This window comes from Leptosomus discolor, chromosome 5, assembly GCF_034619465.1.
Source record: "Leptosomus discolor isolate bLepDis1 chromosome 5, bLepDis1.hap2, whole genome shotgun sequence".
In the NCBI taxonomy this organism is placed as follows: domain Eukaryota; kingdom Metazoa; phylum Chordata; class Aves; order Leptosomiformes; family Leptosomidae; genus Leptosomus; species Leptosomus discolor.
The window spans coordinates 8,112,216-8,134,011 of NC_141395.1; the positions used below are offsets into that span (position 1 = coordinate 8,112,216).

The 21,796-nt window shown below is 37.2% G+C and overlaps 1 protein-coding gene across 1 annotated transcript in view; it reads right to left on the reverse strand.

Annotated features, from left to right (window-relative positions):
* MGAT5 (alpha-1,6-mannosylglycoprotein 6-beta-N-acetylglucosaminyltransferase) overlaps positions 1-21,796 on the reverse strand; it is a 75,832-nt gene that overhangs the window by 34,728 nt on the left and 19,308 nt on the right. The window contains exons 3-8 of the mRNA XM_086465359.1: positions 20,266-20,342; positions 18,712-18,801; positions 8,107-8,178; positions 6,870-7,031; positions 5,390-5,559; positions 4,359-4,493 (exon numbers count right to left, since the gene is read on the reverse strand). Coding sequence (XP_086321485.1) covers positions 4,359-4,493; positions 5,390-5,559; positions 6,870-7,031; positions 8,107-8,178; positions 18,712-18,801; positions 20,266-20,342 — 706 coding nt within the window. The remainder of the gene's footprint in view (positions 1-4,358; positions 4,494-5,389; positions 5,560-6,869; positions 7,032-8,106; positions 8,179-18,711; positions 18,802-20,265; positions 20,343-21,796) is intronic.

Here is a 21,796-nt window from a genome sequence, read left to right on the forward strand (position 1 = left end):
CTCCAGCAGGACCAAAACAACTTCTGCACTGATGAATCATCCAGTAACAAAAGCCCTCTTATTTCTTGGCAGGCATTAAAACAAAATTCTTATCAAGTATACAGCTTCTGGCCAGATACCTGAACACAGGGGAATGAAAAATGGGTGAAAGCTACTGAAAAACCTGCAACATTACTGGAGTTTGTCAAATCATATACGTGAAGAACAGAACGTCGCACGTGATCATCTCACAGCGCTTTGTTTCCTCTCTTTTCCTGTACTCAGATACAAGGTTTGTAGCACTTACTGTTCATAGGGATATGCATAACTATGTCCAATACACACAGGGTCTCTGAAGCAGGACAGGAAATGTGATGCAACGGGAACTAAGCTAAGCCAGAGAGCAGGGAAAAAATATTTATATGATTCAGGCACAAAGTAAGTCAGAAAAGAGAAACAGATCACGGCAGAAAATGCAAGTGTGTGCAGAAATGGTATGAGAAATCAAAGGTTCAAGCAGTGAACTTAAGCCCCGAAATGCAGCAGAAAAGAACTGGTGAAGATTCAAAATTTAGAAATTAATGTAATTAATGACAGTTATGCTGAACTGATATTTTAACATATGTAGGAACACCTCAATTGTCTGCCCCAGTACTATATTCTCCTGTTGTTTCACTTAGTGGTTTAAATCTTTCAACTGAACAATTTTAAACTAAAAGTTTGATTTTGCATACAATGTTTTAGCATTTCCAAAGTGAAATAATTCATTCTGAAAATGGCAAACCAGTATTTTTTGGTTTAAATCAGGTATATATTTTAAATAAAAATGTTAATTTAATGTGATTTTTAACTTTGTTTTTTCACTCCATTCCCCCTTCCTTTCTAAAATGTCACCTAGCTTTAGGAGTGAAGTTGCAGAGAATTACAACATGCCTTGGAACTGATGTCAGACTGATTAGTCTATACACTAATTAATTAAAAAGAGGATTGGTGGGTAGCAAACTGCTTATTGAAACATCCATATTAAAGTCTTCTTTCTTCTAGCATATTAGAAGTGATAATTTTGGGGCTTATAAAAAAATTAAACAAAGGTAACCCAGGATTATCACCATTTTTAATGTGAGCTCTTTTCCATAAATATTGGGCATAAGCACGATCTTAACTGGGCTGTCCTTGTGGAAGTATTTATACACATTTATTCATATCCTTCTCCCACCTGAGGTTACAATTTTTCTCACTTACATACTTCACCTTTGTTTAAACAAGCAATGCTGTCCAGCAGCACCCATTGCTGTCAGCAGCTAGTGCTTTTGCCAGCATAAACTGTTAAATAAAGGGTATGTACGTGCCAGTGGCTGCAGAACCCAACCAGTTCTGATTTGGAGGCTTTGCAGGTGCACTGAGCTCAGGCATAGCAACGTACCAGCACAGGTACCTGGACTCCAGACTGTTTTGGCTTCTGTCCAGCCAGCTCAGATCACGAGCAGCTCATATCTGCCTACGGAAATCCTTGCAGACACACACACATTAACATTCAGGCCGCTCAGTACTTGCATTTAAAATGTAAAAACTTAGTCACAAAATAACCCTCCTGAAACAGATGCATTCTAGAGAACATGTAAGAAGCAGGAATGTTGCTCATTTTTCAGGATAGCTGTCATGTTAATTTATTTCAAGAATAAAGACAGTTGGATTTTTGGCATATGGGAGTGAGTCATTGCTAGAGAGACTGTAGAAAAATGAAAAAAATACCAGATTTTTATGTGCTGTATGGAGGATGTGAGTGCTAAGAAAGGCAATGAGCTGCGCTCCTCAAACTATATTAAGCTACTAATTTTTATATTGCTTCACTGCACATAAACCACATTGAAATATCCAGACTTCAGAACTGAAAAATACAGCATGTCCAGGCATTCTTCTCCTTGAAAATAAGGTGCACTCAAAAATGAGATCTGTTTTGCTATATTCATGCTATTTACAGCACCAATTATACCACAGATAAAGCATGTACTCCCAAGAGTCACTGAGCTACAGATCTCAGACACACAAAATGGTCTTTCAGTTGTTCAGAAATACTCATCCCTCAGAGCAGCAGGGTCATTCTTTTGAGCTAGCAGTTCTAGAAACCTGATTTGCAATTACCTAAAATTTCCTCAGGCCTCAAGTTCACTCACATAAATTATACACTGCACTCTTATCAAGACAAGGCAGAGGTTTATTCTACCACTCTATTCAATCTGAAGTGAATAAACAAGTTTTCATTTATTTGTACTTGACTCTGGTCTGCATAAACCAGACTGAGCTGACCTGCATGTGTCTGCTGAAAAACTGTATGGCACAAAGCGCAACACTTCTTCCAAGACAAAAAATTATTCCTACTGGCATTCAATACAACTGAGTGAGAAAGCCAAGTTTATAAAGACAGCTTTATTTGTGGCAATGTTTATTTTACTGGAACGAATTAAACAAAACCATATAATTACGTTATTATAAAATTCTATTAATTATTATATGCTAGACTCTGGACCCCTGTTCTCTACACTGAACTTGAGAAACAGTATCAAGTAATTAGAGAGATTCCCAACAAATGCAGTCAGTTTGATGAAAGGTCTACAAAACCTGAATTATAAGTCATGATCCAAACCCCTAAATTTATTTTGAAGAAAATCAAATTGAAGGAAAAGCAGTGTAAGATATTCTTAAGGCTGGCAGAGAGGGGAAGGAAGTAATTTATTCCCAAGAACCATATCAGAAGAAGCAGTAACGGGCAGTTTGCAATAAATCAGGCAAAGAAAAACACTTTAAAGAAAAGCTTAACAATATAAAACAATGGGTGGGGCATCTTTTGCAGTCTTCAGTAAAAGTTTAGGCAAAAATCTCTCAGGAAGGACAAATACACTCGAACTACTATTCAGCAAGGCTACGGACTAGATGAGGTCCCCTTTCATCCCATAAAATCCAGTATTGTAGAAGAGAGGCATGAAGAAATTTTTTTTCATCTTCAAAAGTCTAACGAAAACTTCTATACTACTCAAGGTATTTATTTAGAGTTAAATTTAATTCTACTCTCCTAAACCAGAAAATGTCAGTCATTATCACAAATTAGGAATCAACGAAAACCAGATTGACAACTTAAGACTTAATGATTCATGAAATAAACAAGAAAAATTGAAGAGCTAATCTAATAATCTCAATGTCATGGTGTATTTCCATATTTTTGTTACAAAATATACCAAATAGGAAATTGAAAGCAAAAGGGAAGACATATTTTAAATTTTTAACTATGGTTTTACATCCAGGTCACAATACTGTATGTGATTGCCTAGTGACAACTACATTTGGCAGACAGACAACCAACTTGTAGCTCAGTGGAAAATGGGATTATCTTTATTAACAGGCTCCTAAAAACCAGAATATCTGTTTACTCTTCTGCTTCAAAAAAAAGATTAAGAGTAATCTAATCTGCAACGCTGATTACAGTACTCTCTTTAAACTTACATTGAAAAGAGCCAGTGCTCTAGAAAATCCTGAGGTTGAGAGAAAACAATTTTTCTGCCTGCAGTGAACACCTTTCAATACCTTCCTTCAAGCAGGATTTACTGGACTTTATGGATCATGAAACACAGCTAATTCGATTAGGTAAAGAAAAATCAGTCAGTAATTTAGATCTGGTTTTATTTCACGCTGATATGTATTCGTACAATACACAGGAGGCTTGCTGATTTAAAGGTATTGATTAAAAGAAATGTGCTTCTAAAACTGCAGAACCAAGAAGGCTCTACAAAGTAATTTCTTGTGGCCGCCATCTTTCATTTCTAATGGTACAGAAGCAACAACAACTGCAGTTCATTCTCTAGACCTACCCCTGAAGACAAGTCGTTGCCCAGAATCTTAAGGGATGGAACAGGAAAAGCTGCATTGTGGTTGTTGGGCAATACAACTAGTATAGATAAATCTCCACAATAGTCAATTCAGTATGGCCACAAACACTGATAAGCAAAACATGCCATTGGCATTCCAACTGAACAACAAACCCCAGTAATCTCTCAGCTCATCTACTAATTTACAAAACAAAAATTAGGGGGAGGGAAAGAAAGGCAAAGATCATGACTCAAAAAGATAATATAATTCATTAAGATTAAAAATGCTTGAATCCAAGAATCCCAGACTTGCTGGGGGGGAATAAGGATGGTACGCCACAAACAGGTAATAACCCCATTATTCCTAAGAGGGAAAGACAACAAAGAATCACATTTTCACTTTTAAATAAATCAAATTCATGTGAATGTGAATGTACTCACCTCGGTATTTTGACACGTGTTACTCAACAAAAGGTCTTTAATAAAGCACTTAAGAGGTCAAATAAGTGTTGTACTTACTGGTAGTGTACCCATGATGGACCAAGGGTTTTCTTAAACTGAGTGAGTCCCACAATGTCAATGTAAATGAGTTCTACAACTTTATCCCCCTGGGTAGGGCAGCCAGATCTGTTACCCACAACCTTCTTCATAATCCTAAACAAAGAGAGAAGGAATATGGAAAAGTATTACTTTCCCAATACCTTGAATAGATGCTATAATACTATTTATACCAGTAATTCCCCTTTCCAAAAAAGCTTTACTCTTATCTTTTCCAAATCGGGAACCATGTAAGAACACTCAAATGCTAAAGATGCTCAGCATTTATTAAAGAAATGTTTATACATCAGTAAAGCGCTAATTTAAACTAGATGAGGTTTTTAGTGAAAACAAGGGAGTAATATGGTTGGAATGTTTAAAAATAGAGTGCTTTGAAACTATTCGAAATAATTTCTGACTTATACTGACAGCTTTATAGTGTAAGGGCTCTCTATAAAATGATGCTGTCATGTTTGTTATAAAAAAAATGAAAGCTACAGAAAAAGCGTATGTGCTCAGGCTTAAAACAGATGTTTTATGCCTACTGCTGAACCAGTATGCAAAGCACAACAAAGATGAGTGAGGTAGCAATTTGACCTAATAAGCAATTAACTACACCAAAAGTAATGGGTTTAAAGGATTTAAACCTTTATTTTAAAATGAGATGCTGAGTGAAGAATAGCAGAAACTGAAGAGGAGGACACAGAATTAGGCCAGTCTGTAACATTTCCTATTGCAGTTGGTTAAAGCACCTGGAATGTCAAAAACTAAGCTGCTTAGTTTGAATTTTACAACATTCATTTATGAATTCTCAGGAGCCTGAAGCTACAATGAAAACACATTATCCTTTTTGTAACACATATACTCAGCTCATGAAAATAATCTTATCATCTGTTTAGTGAATTATCACTTTCATTTTATGCTTCGAGAAATTATATACTGTTAATAGAAGCTTCAAGAGTTTACAATTTTTTTTTTAGTTCCAGTTTCAAAAGCGAAAGTAATCTCCTTACTCCTTGAGCTCTGCCAGTGAAGCTGAAATCCTGATGTCATGGCCCAGTAAGTAGAGAGATGTAATTAAATCACTCCACTGGACTAATTCACCAAGTGGGCCACCGCTAAACGCATTTTCTGCGATCTTGAATCCAGATTCTTTTGTCAAAAGCCCCAGATGAACAAGAATCTGGAAAGGAAAGTCACATGCTAGTTACTAACATTAAACATGCAGCTATTATACCTCACAGCTTTCTGAACCTCTCCTCTCCATGTCACCAGAGGAGAGTTTTCTCTGTAGCTCCTTGAAATCTGTGCTTGCCTTTCTACCGAAGCACAGAAGTTGAGGTCCAAACACTTTGCTACATACTTGAACTGTTATTTGAGTGTGGGTACATAAAGTGCCGTGCATAAAAACTCCCTAATACCAAAAACCTTTTCCCTCACTCTTTGTACAGAAGCGACATTCCAAAATCCATTTTGTTCTCATCTCTTGCAGCTCCCAGAACAGACCTGGACACATTGAAATTAAATCATCATATGTTTTACAGAGCAACCTCAAAGGACTTTTAAAACCTGAGAATAAGCACTACAGCATCCCATCAAAACTGCCTGCGCAGGACAATACCGCTTCTGTTTATTGTGGAGTTTATGGGCTCTCAGATGTTAGATCTCTTTAATAAAACAGGCTGGAGGGCTGCTTGAAAGAGAAGGATTTCTCCTTGACAGAGGGTGAGCCTACTCAGGGACTCATACTGCAGTAACAAATATCTGGGCCACATGGAGCCCAGACCTCATGCAAGGACTAAGAATCTGAAGCAAGGAGCTGTGCTGCAGCCAGCCAGGCTTGAGAGAGGACAGAAAAATGACTGTGCATGGCCTGCTGTCACTCAGGACTGGCTGCAATAAGAATAAGGCAGCAAGGGACACTCGTTGTGTTTACAGCTTTCAGCTTTATCTTAACTAGTTGAGGTAATTAAAAAATAAATAAATCAAATTGTATAAAGGAGAACTTTTTCACTTTAAGAATCTCATGGTTTTTAAATTGAACTTATTACAGGTGGTCTAGACTGATCCAACCCAAAATTGTGGTCACCTTTAAGATGACTCAAACCCAAAACAGAAATAACCCATTTAAATTCTCAATTTTGGATAAAGATTATGTACAATTGTTGTTTTCAATGACTACGTAAAACACTCCAGTGTTGCCACCCTGAAGTAAATTCAGAGTTTCTCTCTTTAGAAACTTCTACATAGTCTGTATTTTATCCAAAATTAAAGGGGTTAGAAAACTTACGTAAAAATTGACTCATGGGAAGCATGTAAAACCATTTGTAAAGCAAATACGCATTGTAACAGCAATTTTAAACAGCAAAATACTTCTTGAAAAGATGCATGAGCCTTTTAGACATATTTGGTATTTTCACTCTGAAGTTACTTCTGGAACAAGAAACTTCAAAGAGTCTGTGTGACTGCAACTGGCAGGAATGAAAAAATTACCTTTTTTCGTTTTCTCTTCTCCAAATTTTGTTTTTCTGCAAGTGATTTAATTGCTTCAATCCAGGTATCAGCCATTCGTCTAATGCGTAACATCATCCACCTGAATTCCTCATGTCTTGACATCATTTTGTAGAGATTATCAAAGTTGATACGAATTTCAGCCTTTGATTGAAGCATTAAAAAAGCCACAAAACATTATTCTTCAAATAGCGTACTTTCCAGAAGTGGAAAACTTCTCACATGTGAACTCTGTGCTTTACATTCCTCATTTAATACAAAACCACTAAAGTCAAGTTGATATTTTAGTTCAAATGTTTAAGGTATCTTTAAACAGACATTTCTAAGCCACATAAATTACCATTATTTTTAGTAGTAGTATTTAGCAGCCCCAGAATATGTTTGCAATGTTTCACAATGTATTTATTTCTGCAACGTAAGATTTGATTTTGTTCATGTGCTTCGAAATGAGGTTAAAGTATCTCTAAAACAACAGAAAATCAGAACAGTAGACTGAAGATTCATGTGTATCATGAATCTTTCAAATACAAGGAAGTCTCCTATTATATCATGAAAGAAGAAACATCACCAGACTATAAATTTTGAAGGAAATATTCAGTTTAAAGCTAGACTGATCTAAGAACAATTGCTTTTACAAAATGAGACAGCCTGTATCTGAATTATGTAAGCAATGTTCATATACAGCCCAACAACTATCTCAAAATACCTCAGTGCTACATCATTAGGCTGTAACAATTTAGAAAGAACTCTGCATGCTGTTTTTGATGGGAAAAAATCAGAGGTAATCAAAATGTTACTCCAAAACCGAAATGTATATAAACCTCTTCCATTAAGACATTTTTATATATAAGGCCCAGATTTATGGGACCATAAAAATGGACAGTTTCACATATGGTCACTTAACTCTGGTGATCAGTCTATGGATTTGTAAATTTTCTCAGTATCTGTGTAAAATATTTCATAAATTTAAACACAAAAATGTTTTTAATGGAAATCTACCACCAAGACTGCAGTTCAATATAACGACTGGAGAAAATACATGATGAGCTACACACATACAGTCAAGGATGTTTCCCTTCAGTTTTGAGAAGCTGAGGAATAAAAATGGTAAATTTGAATCTTATTAGCATTTATGTGGCACAGAATTCCAGGATCTTGTATTGCATGTCCATGAATCACAATTACTGAATTATTTATCGTGTTTTAACATTGTTCTTACCACTGTTTTTTGATCAGTTTCTTCATTAGGATTTTTTGCTCTCCAAGGTAAACGAGGACACCAATTTTCAACCTGTAAAACAATCACAAGAAAATAAATCATGCTATTCTACTTTCAGCTGGTTTACCAAAGTCTCTCACTGCCTTTATATTACACCTTTCTATGGCTTAAATAAGGCATCAGCTGATTAGTAAGTCACTGAGAAGTAAAACTGATTTTTGCAAGAACAGCTTAAGAAGACTTTGCAATTCAATACTATTTTAACCTTGCAAATTTACAACGAAAAGTCGCATTTAGATATTCATTCATGATACTGATTACAAGAGATAAAACCCTTTAAAGACAGAGGTCAGCTGTTAAATGCTTGAAACAGCTTCTCTGAGCAGTTCCTAAATGTTTTCAAAAAGCATTAACTTTTTTATGCTTCTAGACCTTAAAAAAATACATATTTTGGAACACTTCCCATCTCCCTAGAATATCTTTATAAAAAAGCAAAGTCTGATAAATCCCAAGGATCAAAGTTCTACCTTGTAGCAATCTAGACAAAAAGTTGAAAGAAGAATAAAACAAAAACCTATTTGAAGGGTATAAGTAACATAATTATAAGTAACAATATCCACAAGTACTAACAGCTATATTTTGTGGAGAAACATAATCAGTGCAAATGCAATACTTCTACTATTGTCTACAAGGAAAAAAAAGTGCAACAGCTAATAGTTAGGGAAGAAACAGCAAACGGATGCAAGTCATTGAAAGCTCCTGTGCCCTCCCTAGGGATCTTGATTGTCCTGTAGAATCTTCATTATTCATGTGTCTTAAGAGATTAGACCATTCGCTTTGGGGAAGAAGGAATCTCACTGTTGGAGGCAAACCCACAAAACCAGAAACATAACTGTGCTCTGAAAAGGGAGAAACTCAAGAATTTATAGGCCAGCTAAGATACCCCATCACTACTGATTAAGTTCACATTCCCAGAGAATTAGAAGTCAGAGTTGGTCTTATAGTTCCTCCAGTCATAGACCTGTCAAAACACAGTTTTAGCTTAATCATGCGGCAGTAAGCCTGAAGCACTAGAGATTAAAAGCTTAAGATCATACCAACTGATTGCCTAGAAGACCGATCATATGAAAATACATTAATAGACATCATAACCTCATTAAACAGAAGAAATGTATCAAGTTTAGGTTCCTCAGACAAATTACACAAAAGCATTAATTCGAATGCTATAACTTAATCTACTCAATGTATTTAATGCAACATTTGAAAGAAGCGACTTGATCAACCTCATTTGAAAACACCTGATTCTTCAGTGGTCTCCAATTCTACAAACATACTAGAAATAGTAGCAATTAACATTTCTAACTTTTACTAACCTAAGTTTAGGAATCACTGCTAGAAAACAGTTGCAAGCTCCATATTACAAAATATGCAGAGTCCCAATCTCTTTTTTATTTTTAAATAGTACAAATAATTTTGAATTATTCCTAGCATTAAAACTGATCTAAATTAAGATATGACATTTCAAGGACTACTGTACATGCCCCCTTTCTGGCTTCATATATTCCACACTGCACCATTAGGCATCCTAAGGGAACTGAAGATTTTTCAGAGCTGCCAAGGACAGTTAGCTGCATGCTTCACTGACTGAAAAACAAATACAGTTCTTTTGTGCTTTTAGAATTATTCCCTCTAGTCTAAATTAAATTACATTAATTCTAATCACAAATAAACACTTAAGGAGTAAACTCAAAGTAGTATCAGTACACACAGTTGGTCTAGCACTCGTTTCTCCTTACTGATATTCAGTCAATTCCTCTATTCATTGGAAAGACAAACTTAACTCACTGGAGGATTTTTCAACACATACTCTTAAAAGTATAGCAGTTGCTTTGCTATTTTCAGGACTGATAAATGCACTGGGAAGAATGCACAGGCATTTTTTAATAGAAGAAGGAGAGAATTCTGCTCATTTTTATGAGCCAATGGCTCACAAAGACCTGTTAGATTGGGGGATAAAAAGTAACAATAGCATTAGGAACGCAAAGATGAAGCAAACAAGTCTGACATACCGTGGGAAGGGGAAAGAAGAAAAAAAATCTTATTAATTTAATGTATTGATATAAGCAAAAATAGGGATGGGGAGGCAAAATACTGACTGGCAAACCAGCCAAACTAGGATGCTTTTAATAGTGAATTTCAGGTACTGGGTAAAAAAGATTGCGGTATACATGTCTTAAGATGGAAACATTTATGGTGCAAAACCAGCCAAAATGCTAATACAAATTCTGTTGTTCAGAACATGAGTTAATTTTGCAGATAATTAAAGAATCAACAGGAATTAATAAGTCATGGTTCCAAGAGAAACTGAGAGGAAAATCAGAATATGATTATGATTAGAGTGACGGCAGAAGGCGTAAAGATTCAACACTGAAGCTCATGTACCAGCAGACACTTTTAGCTCATAGTAGATATTATCAGGTAGATACAAAGTGAAGAAAGCACAAGTGAAAAACTACAGCAGGGAAGTCCACACAAGTTGTAACATCTGTATGTAGAGGTGCCCAGTACTCAAGAAATAACGCACTTCCAACAAAAAAAAAGGTTTTCAGAGGGAACAGAGATATTTCTCTCCATCTCTGGTTCTTGCTTCCCTGCTCAGCAAGAGCAACAGTCTATATATGCTCTGGTGAAAGGGAGAGGGGTTTCAACCTACACAACTACACAAGACACCGAAGACTTCAGAGTCTTTGTAGAGCTATTAGGAAAGGAACGATAACATCGACAGGCTTCTCCTAGGGAATTAAAAAGCCTGCTGATTTGATGTTAATTATACAAGGTATCTACCAGGCTGTTAACTTTCATTGCTGCTTTCCTCAAAAAACACAGCAATTGCATTTTTATATGTATTTCAACTAAAAAGCTTCCAGTTAACTGTGTTTTCACATTGCACTACGTAAAATTAAGGTCTACAGGGGTACAAAGCCTCAGTAAAGAATTTGTGTCAGAATCAAAAGCAACAGTTTGCACTACCCCAGGTGAGCAGCAAAATGAACTTTGTGTTCCTATCTATTTAGCCCCATGTAATGATACACCCTAGTGCAGAATACATACTACTTCTGTTGCAAATAATTTATATAACCATCCTGTTGGCCTTTTTCAAGACAATCACTTCCTGCTCTGCTTTGCTCCTTCATTACTTGGCCTTCCTCTCTTGCCCACGTACCAGTATTCAATTCAAACTGAGCACTTCAGCATTTCCTGTCCAGAACATGCAATCTCTCACCTTTAAGCCTAGGAACTACTTCTAACTGCAGCTCTTGGCCGGCCCTACAGTTTCATGAGAACTTCGAATGACCCAGAAAGTGGGTGGGGTGGGTTTTTTTGTTTGTTTGTGTTTTCAAGAACCAAGTATTGCTACTTTGACTAATCACTTCAGGGTTTCTCATGCAGAACACCACAAGGATGCCTATAACTAAATGTGAAACCTAACTGGTTAAGTGATTTTCCTGGTTACCTTGCATGACCCAAAAATGGCCCACAACAGCAACTCTAGTTGTACTCATCATTTCTGACCAAGTCCTGCAGCTGCTGTTCTGTCAGATTCACACTATTAACCGCTGCCATGGAACTTTGAAAACAAAGGTGGGTGCTATAGTTACTGGAAAATGCAGAAGGATGCTCATAAAATGATCTTTCCCCCCCAAATACCAGTAAAAATACATTTTTCTCAGACATTTAATAAGAGAAGTACAAGTCAGGTTTTATTTCAGCGAGCACTAACTATACATGTGGGAGAAAAAGGTAAGGAATGTCCAAAACTGCTCAGATCCACTTGAGGGGAGGCCTCCAATCTCATTTGTCTTGTGTGACAAATAAGCACCAACAGAGACACAAGCTCTGTGAAAACACCTGGTGCCTGGAACTTGCTTTTCTCCCCTTGCTCCCAAATTGCCTAAAGAAAGCCTTTCACTGAAACTACCAAGGATGAGACAGAGATAGAGCAGGGAACATGAGGGGAAGAATTAGGGACGTTGTTTTGCAACACATTTTCTGGAAGCTCCCAATACAGAACATGTGACTGAGGGAGGAAAAAACCTGCTTTGATTGATAACTCATAACAAATAAGTTGCAGAAAATGCAACAGCATTGAAGTATAACTTGTCCCAGGCCAGGAATATTTATGATTAAATAACATGTACAACAGGGAAAAAAATTGTGTGTGTGTATACATACAAATGTGTATACAGATGTGTACGTATACGATTATAAACCAGAAGGTGATAGAGCATGTGCTAAGGCTGCAGTATGCAGTTACAAATCTGGTATTGCTCCATTCATATGCACCTTTTCTCTGTCATTGGCAATGATGACAGAAAGGGTGATGATATCACTAAAGTGGGTCTGGATGAAATCTCTGTCAGAAATATACAAACACTTCAGCTTTGTATTTGTTTAGGTACAGAACATGCAAGGAGCCCCAGGTTTGAGAATGGGGAAGGAGGGCAGTGGTGTTCGTTTGAATCCTGCTCTTCAACTTGTCTACGCCTTTCATTTGATCACCTATGACAAAACACAGAAGTTGTCTCCGAAGAAGGAAGCAAGACCCTTCTTCCCCCTTTCCAGGACAATCTTCCTCTCACAGGGTCAGCATCAGTTCGTTCTCTAGCTTATTCTTTCCACAGCAACCAACGATTACACTGTCATGCATGTGATTTAATAAGAAGGACATCACATCAGACTACAGATCAGCAGTTAAAGAAGATTGTTGAGAAGCAGCAACTGCATATTTAAAGTCTGACCATTATTTGAACGAGTGATATAAACGCTAAGCTATTATTCAGAACACACTACATTTATCTTTGTACTGTCATGTTTTTTAACAAGACCAGCTGTGCCTCCTGTACCTAGTGTCAAATTCACTGTCAATCAAATCCATTAGGTAGTCTTTGGTCATGCTCAAGAAACTAGATCCAACTGAGAAGTCAAGTGTTTCCCACTTGTTTTTGAATCACAGTAGCCACAGCATTGTCTAAAGCATATGTCACTGGCTCCACAAGGTTAGGTTGCACGGTAGTTTAGAAGTTCAAAATTTAAGTGCTACATGATTCCATATATTAGTGAAAAGCTGGTGTTCTGAACTGCTTCAGGGTGTGAATGCCTAGACCGCTTAAACTGAACTCGAGAGTTTCTCTAGTCCCTTATCATAGACTCTTCACAGTGACTTTATCTCTACCTAGCTTACTGGTAACTGAGATAACACAAAAAAACACCCCAAATGAAGCTAAGAAATTAGAAAAGCATATTTATAGAAGCTTTGTGGGTATCTGTTCCAGTAACCCTTCCTCAGAAACACAGTGAAACTGAAGGGAAGCCAAGATTGCAGCACTCACCTATAGCACAGAGAAAGTACTTCAAGCACAGTTGTAAGAACCTGGCAAACTGGGGTCGTCTGAGTGTCTTCCAAACTGAATGGAAGTATACTCTGCCAGCAGCTCTCCACACCCAAAATTTCAGGAAGTCCTTTATGCTTTTAAAAAGCCATAGTGGGAGTTTAATAAAGCAGAAGCTGAAGGGTACTCTCTCTAAATACCTGGGATAATCTTAATTTTGGACTCTTCTGAAGGGTAGGTGCAGACTGTCTATAGGGAAACTAAAGCAACTTTCTCTGCAGATCAGGCGAACAGCATTATTGCTCAGTGTACTTCTATCCATGGTAAAGTGCTGCTTTTAAGTATCTTATGTCAGTCCCACAGCAGGAAATAAAATAAACAGTGCTGCAATATCTGGTAAGAAGGTGCATCTTTACATTTATTAGGCAGTATGAAGGCAGGCAGAGAACACATAATGTTCACTTAGAAAATCCACTTGAGAACTTGATGTGAAAGAACTGCTCCCATTGGGAAGGTGACTTTCTCAACTCCTATAGAAGCTGTAATATCTGTACTTTGTTTAGCATTTCCTCAGCAATAGGCAGTCATTTTGAAAGTGCTACAAAATCTGCGGTGTGCAAGATGACTGCCTTCCTGTGTAGTGAAATGGAGGACTGTATAGATAACTTTGATTTGGTTGTTTCCAAAGGCAAACACCAGGTGTTAGGTACCCGCAGTCCCAGTGATACCGCAACATGAAATTTTATACATAACCATCAATCAACAGTCTCTTATCTAACTTCAGTAACGTGCACTAAATTTGACTCCTCTCTTACACTGGCATCTACACCTTTTCCAACAAGACAGAAGACGACTAATCCCAGTTCAAAGTGACAGAAGTAGAGAAGACAACTGAGCCCAAATTGCCCAAATGCAGACCAATATGCTAATGGATGACCTGGGGACAAAGTACTGACTATCATTAGCATTTCAGTTTCTTAGGGACACATGTAAGGTGACTGAAGAAGTTCAAACTGTCGGTGCTTTACATTTCAGACAACAATACTGTATTTGTCTGTTCTGTGAGTAATTGCCTAGAATTTAATGAAGCTGGTTTGATGTTATATTACACTGAAAAAATGCAAACCATTAACTTACCTCAATGTCAGAAATTAGCTTATGCATGCAGCAGAACTTGTGGAAAGGGGACACAGGTATCAGCAAGCTGCAGTAAACTAGCAAAACCATAAGGATTTAAGGAACCCCTATAATTATGATTTCCAGGTGTTTTTACTAAAATGTGCTTCAGACTACAGCTTGCATTCTGGAAACAAACCCATATTCAAATCACCTTCAGTTTGTGTTTTTCTGCTTTATCCCTCAAAGCAAAAGTAGCAGTGTAACAGAAAATACTCCTGCAACCAAACCATGCATCATTCTGTTTCCATCAAGTCTGAAGGACTGAAAACAAGAATTCTCTCTAGTTGTATACCAGCACACATGCAAAAGCTACAGGAGTCTCAAAGACTGGGGTTTGAAACAGTTTTAGTCTTCTGAAGTGTTGGACCCACTTCCAAGATGGGTACTAAAAATTACACTTGCACCTGAAAGGTAAGCTGGAGATCCAAAGCCTGGGATTTTAATGAGATCTGCCCAGTTCCAGCAGGTAAGCATCAATCTAATGACCCCTGGGGGGGTGGTAACTTGCATCACAGCTACTGGCTGACCAGCAGGAACAGCAGCAGTCCCACTCCTGTGTGGCAGGCAGTCCTCTCAGACTAAGCACATATCTAGATAAAGGAGCGGTAAGACCCCTCCACATTTTTTTTTTTTTTGTTAAGCTGGGAAACTGTGTGAAAAATTCATTTTCTAGAAGATATTTTTTAAAGATTCATTCATCATCTGCAAACTGACATTTTGCAGTGAAATGTATTTTTGTACTGTCTAGAAATTAATCTTTTCACATTTCTCCCCAGAAGCAACGCCATCCATGAGCACTACAGCTGTGCCAGTAACACTACAATGTTGAACAACTGGCCTTTTCATAACTAAACACTAAGTTTAGGAGAAAGTAACTCTTCTCCATGGGAAAGTTTGTATCATGGTTAAAAGGAGACAAGCCCCAACTATCCAGAAACCTTAGATTTAGCTTAACTTGCTTTTCAATTGCTACTTCTAATCCCTGTCTTGCTCTGTTACTCAAGAGAAGTGAGTCTGGTTTTGCTATTCAGGCCATTTGTGTCTCCTCCAGTCTTCAAAGGCTTCAGCACAATTAGTGTTATGGAGAGTGCACAGTTGCATATCGTCCACCAGGAGTGATCCAATGCCTCCAGCAAAACAGCAACAGAGAAGTGCAAAAATTCTTGAGCTCCGTCTGCAAGCCTGTATGAGGGACAGCTTTAAATAAAACCCATAAGCCTGGATGTGCTGGATAGCTTCTTGCTTTCCTTCTGGTGCCACACTCGCCTCCCATTGTGCTCCAGCAGCCAAGACACAAGAAGAGGGGGAGAAGAGCTTGCCTTCCTGCAGGAGTGCCATCCAAAGCAAACAGGAGGAAGCAGAACTGCTAATACTTTCACTTGTGGAGGCTCTGCAGAAGAGAAGACTTGGGGCGGCCTGGATTTTGACTGCACTGTTTCTGTTTTGCAGTCACACAGGGTGGAAACATAACGAAGGCACATGACAGATACCCCAAGACTGGGTTTTGTTCCAAGCTTTGTTTCTAAACTTTTGCATAAACTGTGGGCAAGTTACTCTGTGCCTCTGCAGTTCTGAACCATATTACACACCAAAAGGCATTATTTTGGGCTCCTTTGTTTACAAGTTTAAAAATTGTGTTACAAAGAGTGCTAGATGAGTGTAACATAATACCTTAACTGAACTGCTTTGGAAGAAAAAAGTAGATCCCAAGAGAGTATGAAAGAGCACAGGCTCTTGTCACACTAGATTGTAGAGGTGATTTTAAGAGCAAAAGTAGACATATGCACCATTTGATGCATATTCCGTCCTTTCAAACTGAGGTTGTGCATAATTTGATGTATATATTGACTTTTCAAACACAGCATGTGTACATAACCATCTCACTCCTATACTGTAACCTTGAAGTAAAAAAGAAAAATCTTAACAGTAACAGCCTTCCAGTACCCTAATGCATTTTAATATTTTAAATCAGCAGTTTTGACTTGAGAGCTCTGTAGACACATTTATCATTCAGCTGTGCAACCATACTATGAACTGTCAACTTCATCACTGTCCACTTTGACAAATTACTCCCACAACAGCATTTCCAAGTTATCCTTAGCATCCAACACACCTCATAAATCCACAACATTGTAGTGTTATTAGAATTTCGTTTCATGCTTGCATTTGCAAACATTTAAGCTTTCAACCTCTGCTGTCGGGCATTAATCATAGAATTAATTATAGGATTAAAAATGCCAAATTTAAACTCAAGGTTAATAACATGCTTGCCCAATATCAGTTTTACATTCTGTCATGGGAAAACACTTTAAAAAAAAAAAAAGGTACAAGACCTTTGTCTGAAGTTACCAAATATACACATAGACTAATTGTACTGTTGTTCCACCATGAAATGAGAAGTTGCCCAAATTCAATACTGCTGCGAAAAGAAAAATTTCAAATCCCTAGACCCTTGAAAAAACAACCATTTGGCATCTGTAATCTGCGTGCATTTTGTCATTAGGATGAGCTGAAAGACCAATTATGGAAAAACTAACAGCATGAACTGAGTTTTCAAAACTGACGATCAGAGAAGAATGTCATAGAAAATACTGTGATTTAATAGAAATAATATATGTCATTTAAGAATGTTAGATTCTCATATTCAGTCAGCATGTATCTTCATTTTCATGACACATCCGCATTAAAAACATGAAGCGCTTGCTGGTTCACAGAATACTGACGTACAAACGTAATTCAGCTGATGCTAAAACATAACCTTTCAGTACAAACTTAGATCAACTTCAGATGATTATGAAACTGTACCTCTAGCTTCTATGATAAATAACAGGATAAATAATACAGCCATCCTGTATCTTTTCCTTCCCCAGCTTTATAGTCCATAAATAAATCAACACTTAGTACTAGCAATGGAATGAGTCACATTTGTGATTCAACCCAGCCTATTTTATTTCTTCAGATATGTATTTCGGATATGCATTTAACTATTGCTGCTGCTTCAGGCAATGTCCCCAAAAGTTCAATGACAGTCAACTGAGTAATTGAACAGAAACTGCTTTCATTAGAAAAGAGTTACTTATATAATAGACTTACTGTTTTAATCTCAGATATGTAATTTAAAGACCCAGCCCTACCCCCTAATCCTGCAGAAACGACAAAATTAATATTGGTTTGCAATTCTGCAGCCATATTGGCTCTTGCAGTTCTTTATAAGCAGTAAGCCACTAGATATCGACACTACTTCCAAGATCAGCTGCCGTACATTATCAAAATTTTACTAACAAGAAAGAAGAGGTCAAATGCAGCTGACTTCTGGCACGCACACTACAAGCCAGTAATAGAGCTCATAATAATAGATTGACAAAATTCATTCTTGGAAAACAAGTGTTACTCAGAAAACAGGAAGTTTGTACAACAAACACCAGGGCAAGCACCATCCTGAGCTGTGTACAAAACCGGGCCTTTGGTTCTGATAGGTACTAAAAGCTTTAGCAATATATCTGCAACTTCACTCAAAACCTCACAACGTTCAGAGGGTTTTTTTTTGTTTTCTGTTCAGGTTTTTTTTTTGTTTTCTGCTAACAGACTCTGCAATTCATGAACAGTCTCAAAGCAGGATGTGGCCATACTGCTTAGGAGGATGTACCATGTAGTTCGACTTTCCAATTTTCACATTCCATATGTCTCCCCTAAAATGCCTCCCTATTACTACCTCAGGAGCTACACAGAAAGCAACAGAAGTGTTCCGAAGCAAGGAACTATGACTGAGATCCATACTTCTGTTTAACAGGATACCTAGTGTGGACTCCCTGGAGAGTTGCCGCTTACATCACTTCAGTTACAAATATTAGAATCCTCCAGGCTAGAAACCCCGGGAGGACTTGTGAATAATAGCGGCACACATCATAATAATTCTGTTTTAATAGCTTTTTCCTCTTCATAGCATTTTTCTGAAGAATGTTATGATTTCTTTTGAGAAAAGTTTGCAGTTACCAAAAATACAGATGTTCCCCTTCCGCAGATTAAGATTACTGACCTCACTGAGGTAAATAAAAAAGGAGCATGTGGACCCATCTACACCGTAACTTGCGTAACAGGGATCTGATCGCCACATATCTTTCATCCACTGTAACAGAACAAAACCACAGTCTGTTAGGTTTAAGTACCACATAATAACTCTATACTATCTCACACTGAACTCAGCAATAACAGGTGGAAGCTGCAAGCGATTATATCCACCAGATAAAAATCACAAATAACAAAAAAAAGGGATTTCATTAATATTTTGCAGCATACTGCATCTCTGCGTTCAGGTATATTGGGGAAGTAACTACATACCAACGTGAGCACAGTTTACACAAACCGGCAGCCAGGCAAGCACAGACAAATATCAAAAAGAGAATATAATCAGGATCCAGACATACGGGTGTGGCTGGAGTTGACTGCATTGCCCCCCCCATGTTTCACTTGCTCTGGAATTTAACAGATCATTTCAGTTACCAAGATTGAAATCTGTCTAATTCTGCCAAGAATCTGCCATTTCTGCAGAAGCATGTAATTAATTTAAATTCATATTTTAATATTCAAATAATGTATTACATAGTCACCATGCAGCCAGTTTGTCAAAAACGGATCAACACACAGACCAGAGATTTAAAATTTACAGACTATTTTTTTGTAAATACTCTTGTCTAAGAATTTTATTTAGAGAAAAAAGGCAACATAACTTCACATATACGTTGGTAGTTACTTGTTTTCACTTTCAGAAAAAAATTGTAATACTTGATAATGATATTTAAGTGTCCAGCAATTTTACTTTCCCCCCCCCACTACTAAAATAGTACCCTTACATTTTAAATGTATCTTGGGGAAAAAAGCCCAAAAACCTCCATTCTCTTCAAGTTTGTTGGTTGGGGTTTTTTTTTTTGGTTTGGTTTGGTTTTTTATTGTGTTTTTTTTCCAACCAAAGTCTGCTGCCTTTCAATATTTGGCCTTTCCAATTGCATTATTAGGAAAATACAGGATTCATGTAGAATCAACTGTGAACACCAAAGTTCTGGTTGCACTCTTATTGCAGTGCCTAGCTTGTGAGCAGAAGAGGCAGAATGCTTTTAACAGAAAAGGGGAATAGAAGAACGGGACACAGCTGTTGGCAAAGAGGGGAAAGAAGTGTAAACGTCTTGCTGAAACAGAGAAAGGGCTGGAGTGAGGTACATATGGAAGCCCAGTCCTGAGGTAGAGGAATGGCAGTGACTCACAATGGAGAACAAAATAGGGCTTTTCAAAAAGGAGAAAAAAACCTTCTGAATAACAAGACAGCATTCAAATAGTAAGGCATTTTATTAAATAATACAGAATTCTAATATAATACGGCATTTTATTCCTGTCTTAATAGGATGCCACTTTATTTCTCTGCAACAGCAGTATTAAAGGCTTGAGGCGAGCAATGCTGTTGTGACACACACTCCTCAGTATCCTCTTTTGTGACTCTGTTGTTCTTGCCTTACACCACTGTCTGACTAGCGACCTCTTGCAATGTATGTTCAGTTTTTAACAGTGTACACATAAAGATTAAAACCAGTTCACTTACCTTTATTTTCCCTTCACAGTGAGGAAAACCATCCATAGGAGGCAATTCACACTGTTCTTGGGCTCCATTTATGAGATCTAAAGAGAAATACAGACCATAACTGAATTTCATTTTACAGTTCCGACAGATAGCTTAATGAATCCTTCCTTTTATTTTCATGAATCCACAATCCAGACTGACTGGAGTCCCACTGTGTAATATTTGTTGTAACATTAAAAATCAGTGTGCTCTTTTTTGACTATAGAAGAAAATGGTTGCCTAGATTTCAATTCTGACTTGCTGTAAAAGTGCTGAATTACAAAAACTGGTCTATGAAGACTTAAAAATTAAGCCAATCCATACTGAGAATAATAAAAACCAAAACATCTTCCTAATCAAAGTGTGCTTAAAACTACTAAATTGTAACAATTTGATTCCAATTGTCAAACACTTTTAAGATGTATATTGCTCTTAAACATAAAAACTAGTTTTTCAAGTTCTGTTATCACTTTATCAAATACACATGATCTGAAACATGGCATCAGATATATGACCCAATTAATAAATGTTGCAGTATAATCTAATTTTACAACTGAGTAGCACTACATTGTATCTCATGAGAAATATTTCCTATGCTCTCCCAAGAAGTTTTTATTTTTTGCCTATTTTAATATTTTATCTTTCTAGATTTTTGCAACACATTAAAGAGTGTAATACAGAGCAACACTTCTAGCCCATGAGCAAATGAAAAAGGAACAGTTTTAAAGGACTTCATCACATCAACTCCAGGATGGGACTTTCTTCTAAGAACTTAGAAGAACCCTCTAATGCAGGTCTTTAAGGCAAGAAAAATGATTAACGTGGTGGAGAGATTCTTGCCAAAGGGAGCAGAGGATAAGGTTTTCAGTTTAGTTCATCTCAGAGTTACCCAAATTATACCTGCATCATTTCTGGCTTTTCCCATGGGCAAGAATCAAGATCATTAAAGTCATTCATCCATCAGCCTAGGAATACTTCATGCTATGGCAGTTACAGTGCACAACTTCACCCAGAATATGTTAATCAGAGATCTCAGAGGGGGAAAAAAAACGCTGCAGCATTAGAATAAAGCAGCAACAAGATCAGTGGATAAAAGTTAGAACATTGTATTACAATCAAAAACCACTTCCTGCTTTATCTGAAAATATATATATATATATATATATATATATATATTTGAAATGGTTTCTTTTAAAGATAAAACTTGAAATGTGAGTGAAGCACTGCAAAATCAAGTGGATGGGGAAAGAAGAATCAAGCCAGGAGGAAGACACTTACTTGGCAGTCTCTGCAGCAGCAGTAATTTGACAAACTGAGCTGTACTGCCAATAACACTGAAGCAAAGTAGTTTTTAAGATGACTTTGTAATTTCAAATCTATAAGCACTTCCAAAATATTCTCCTATTCTCCCTATCTTTTTATCCTAACAGAATTCTTGCAGACTAGACCACTGACATCTATCTACAGTTCTGATTTCTGCTCCAAGTAAGAACATACAGAGCATGCACACAGA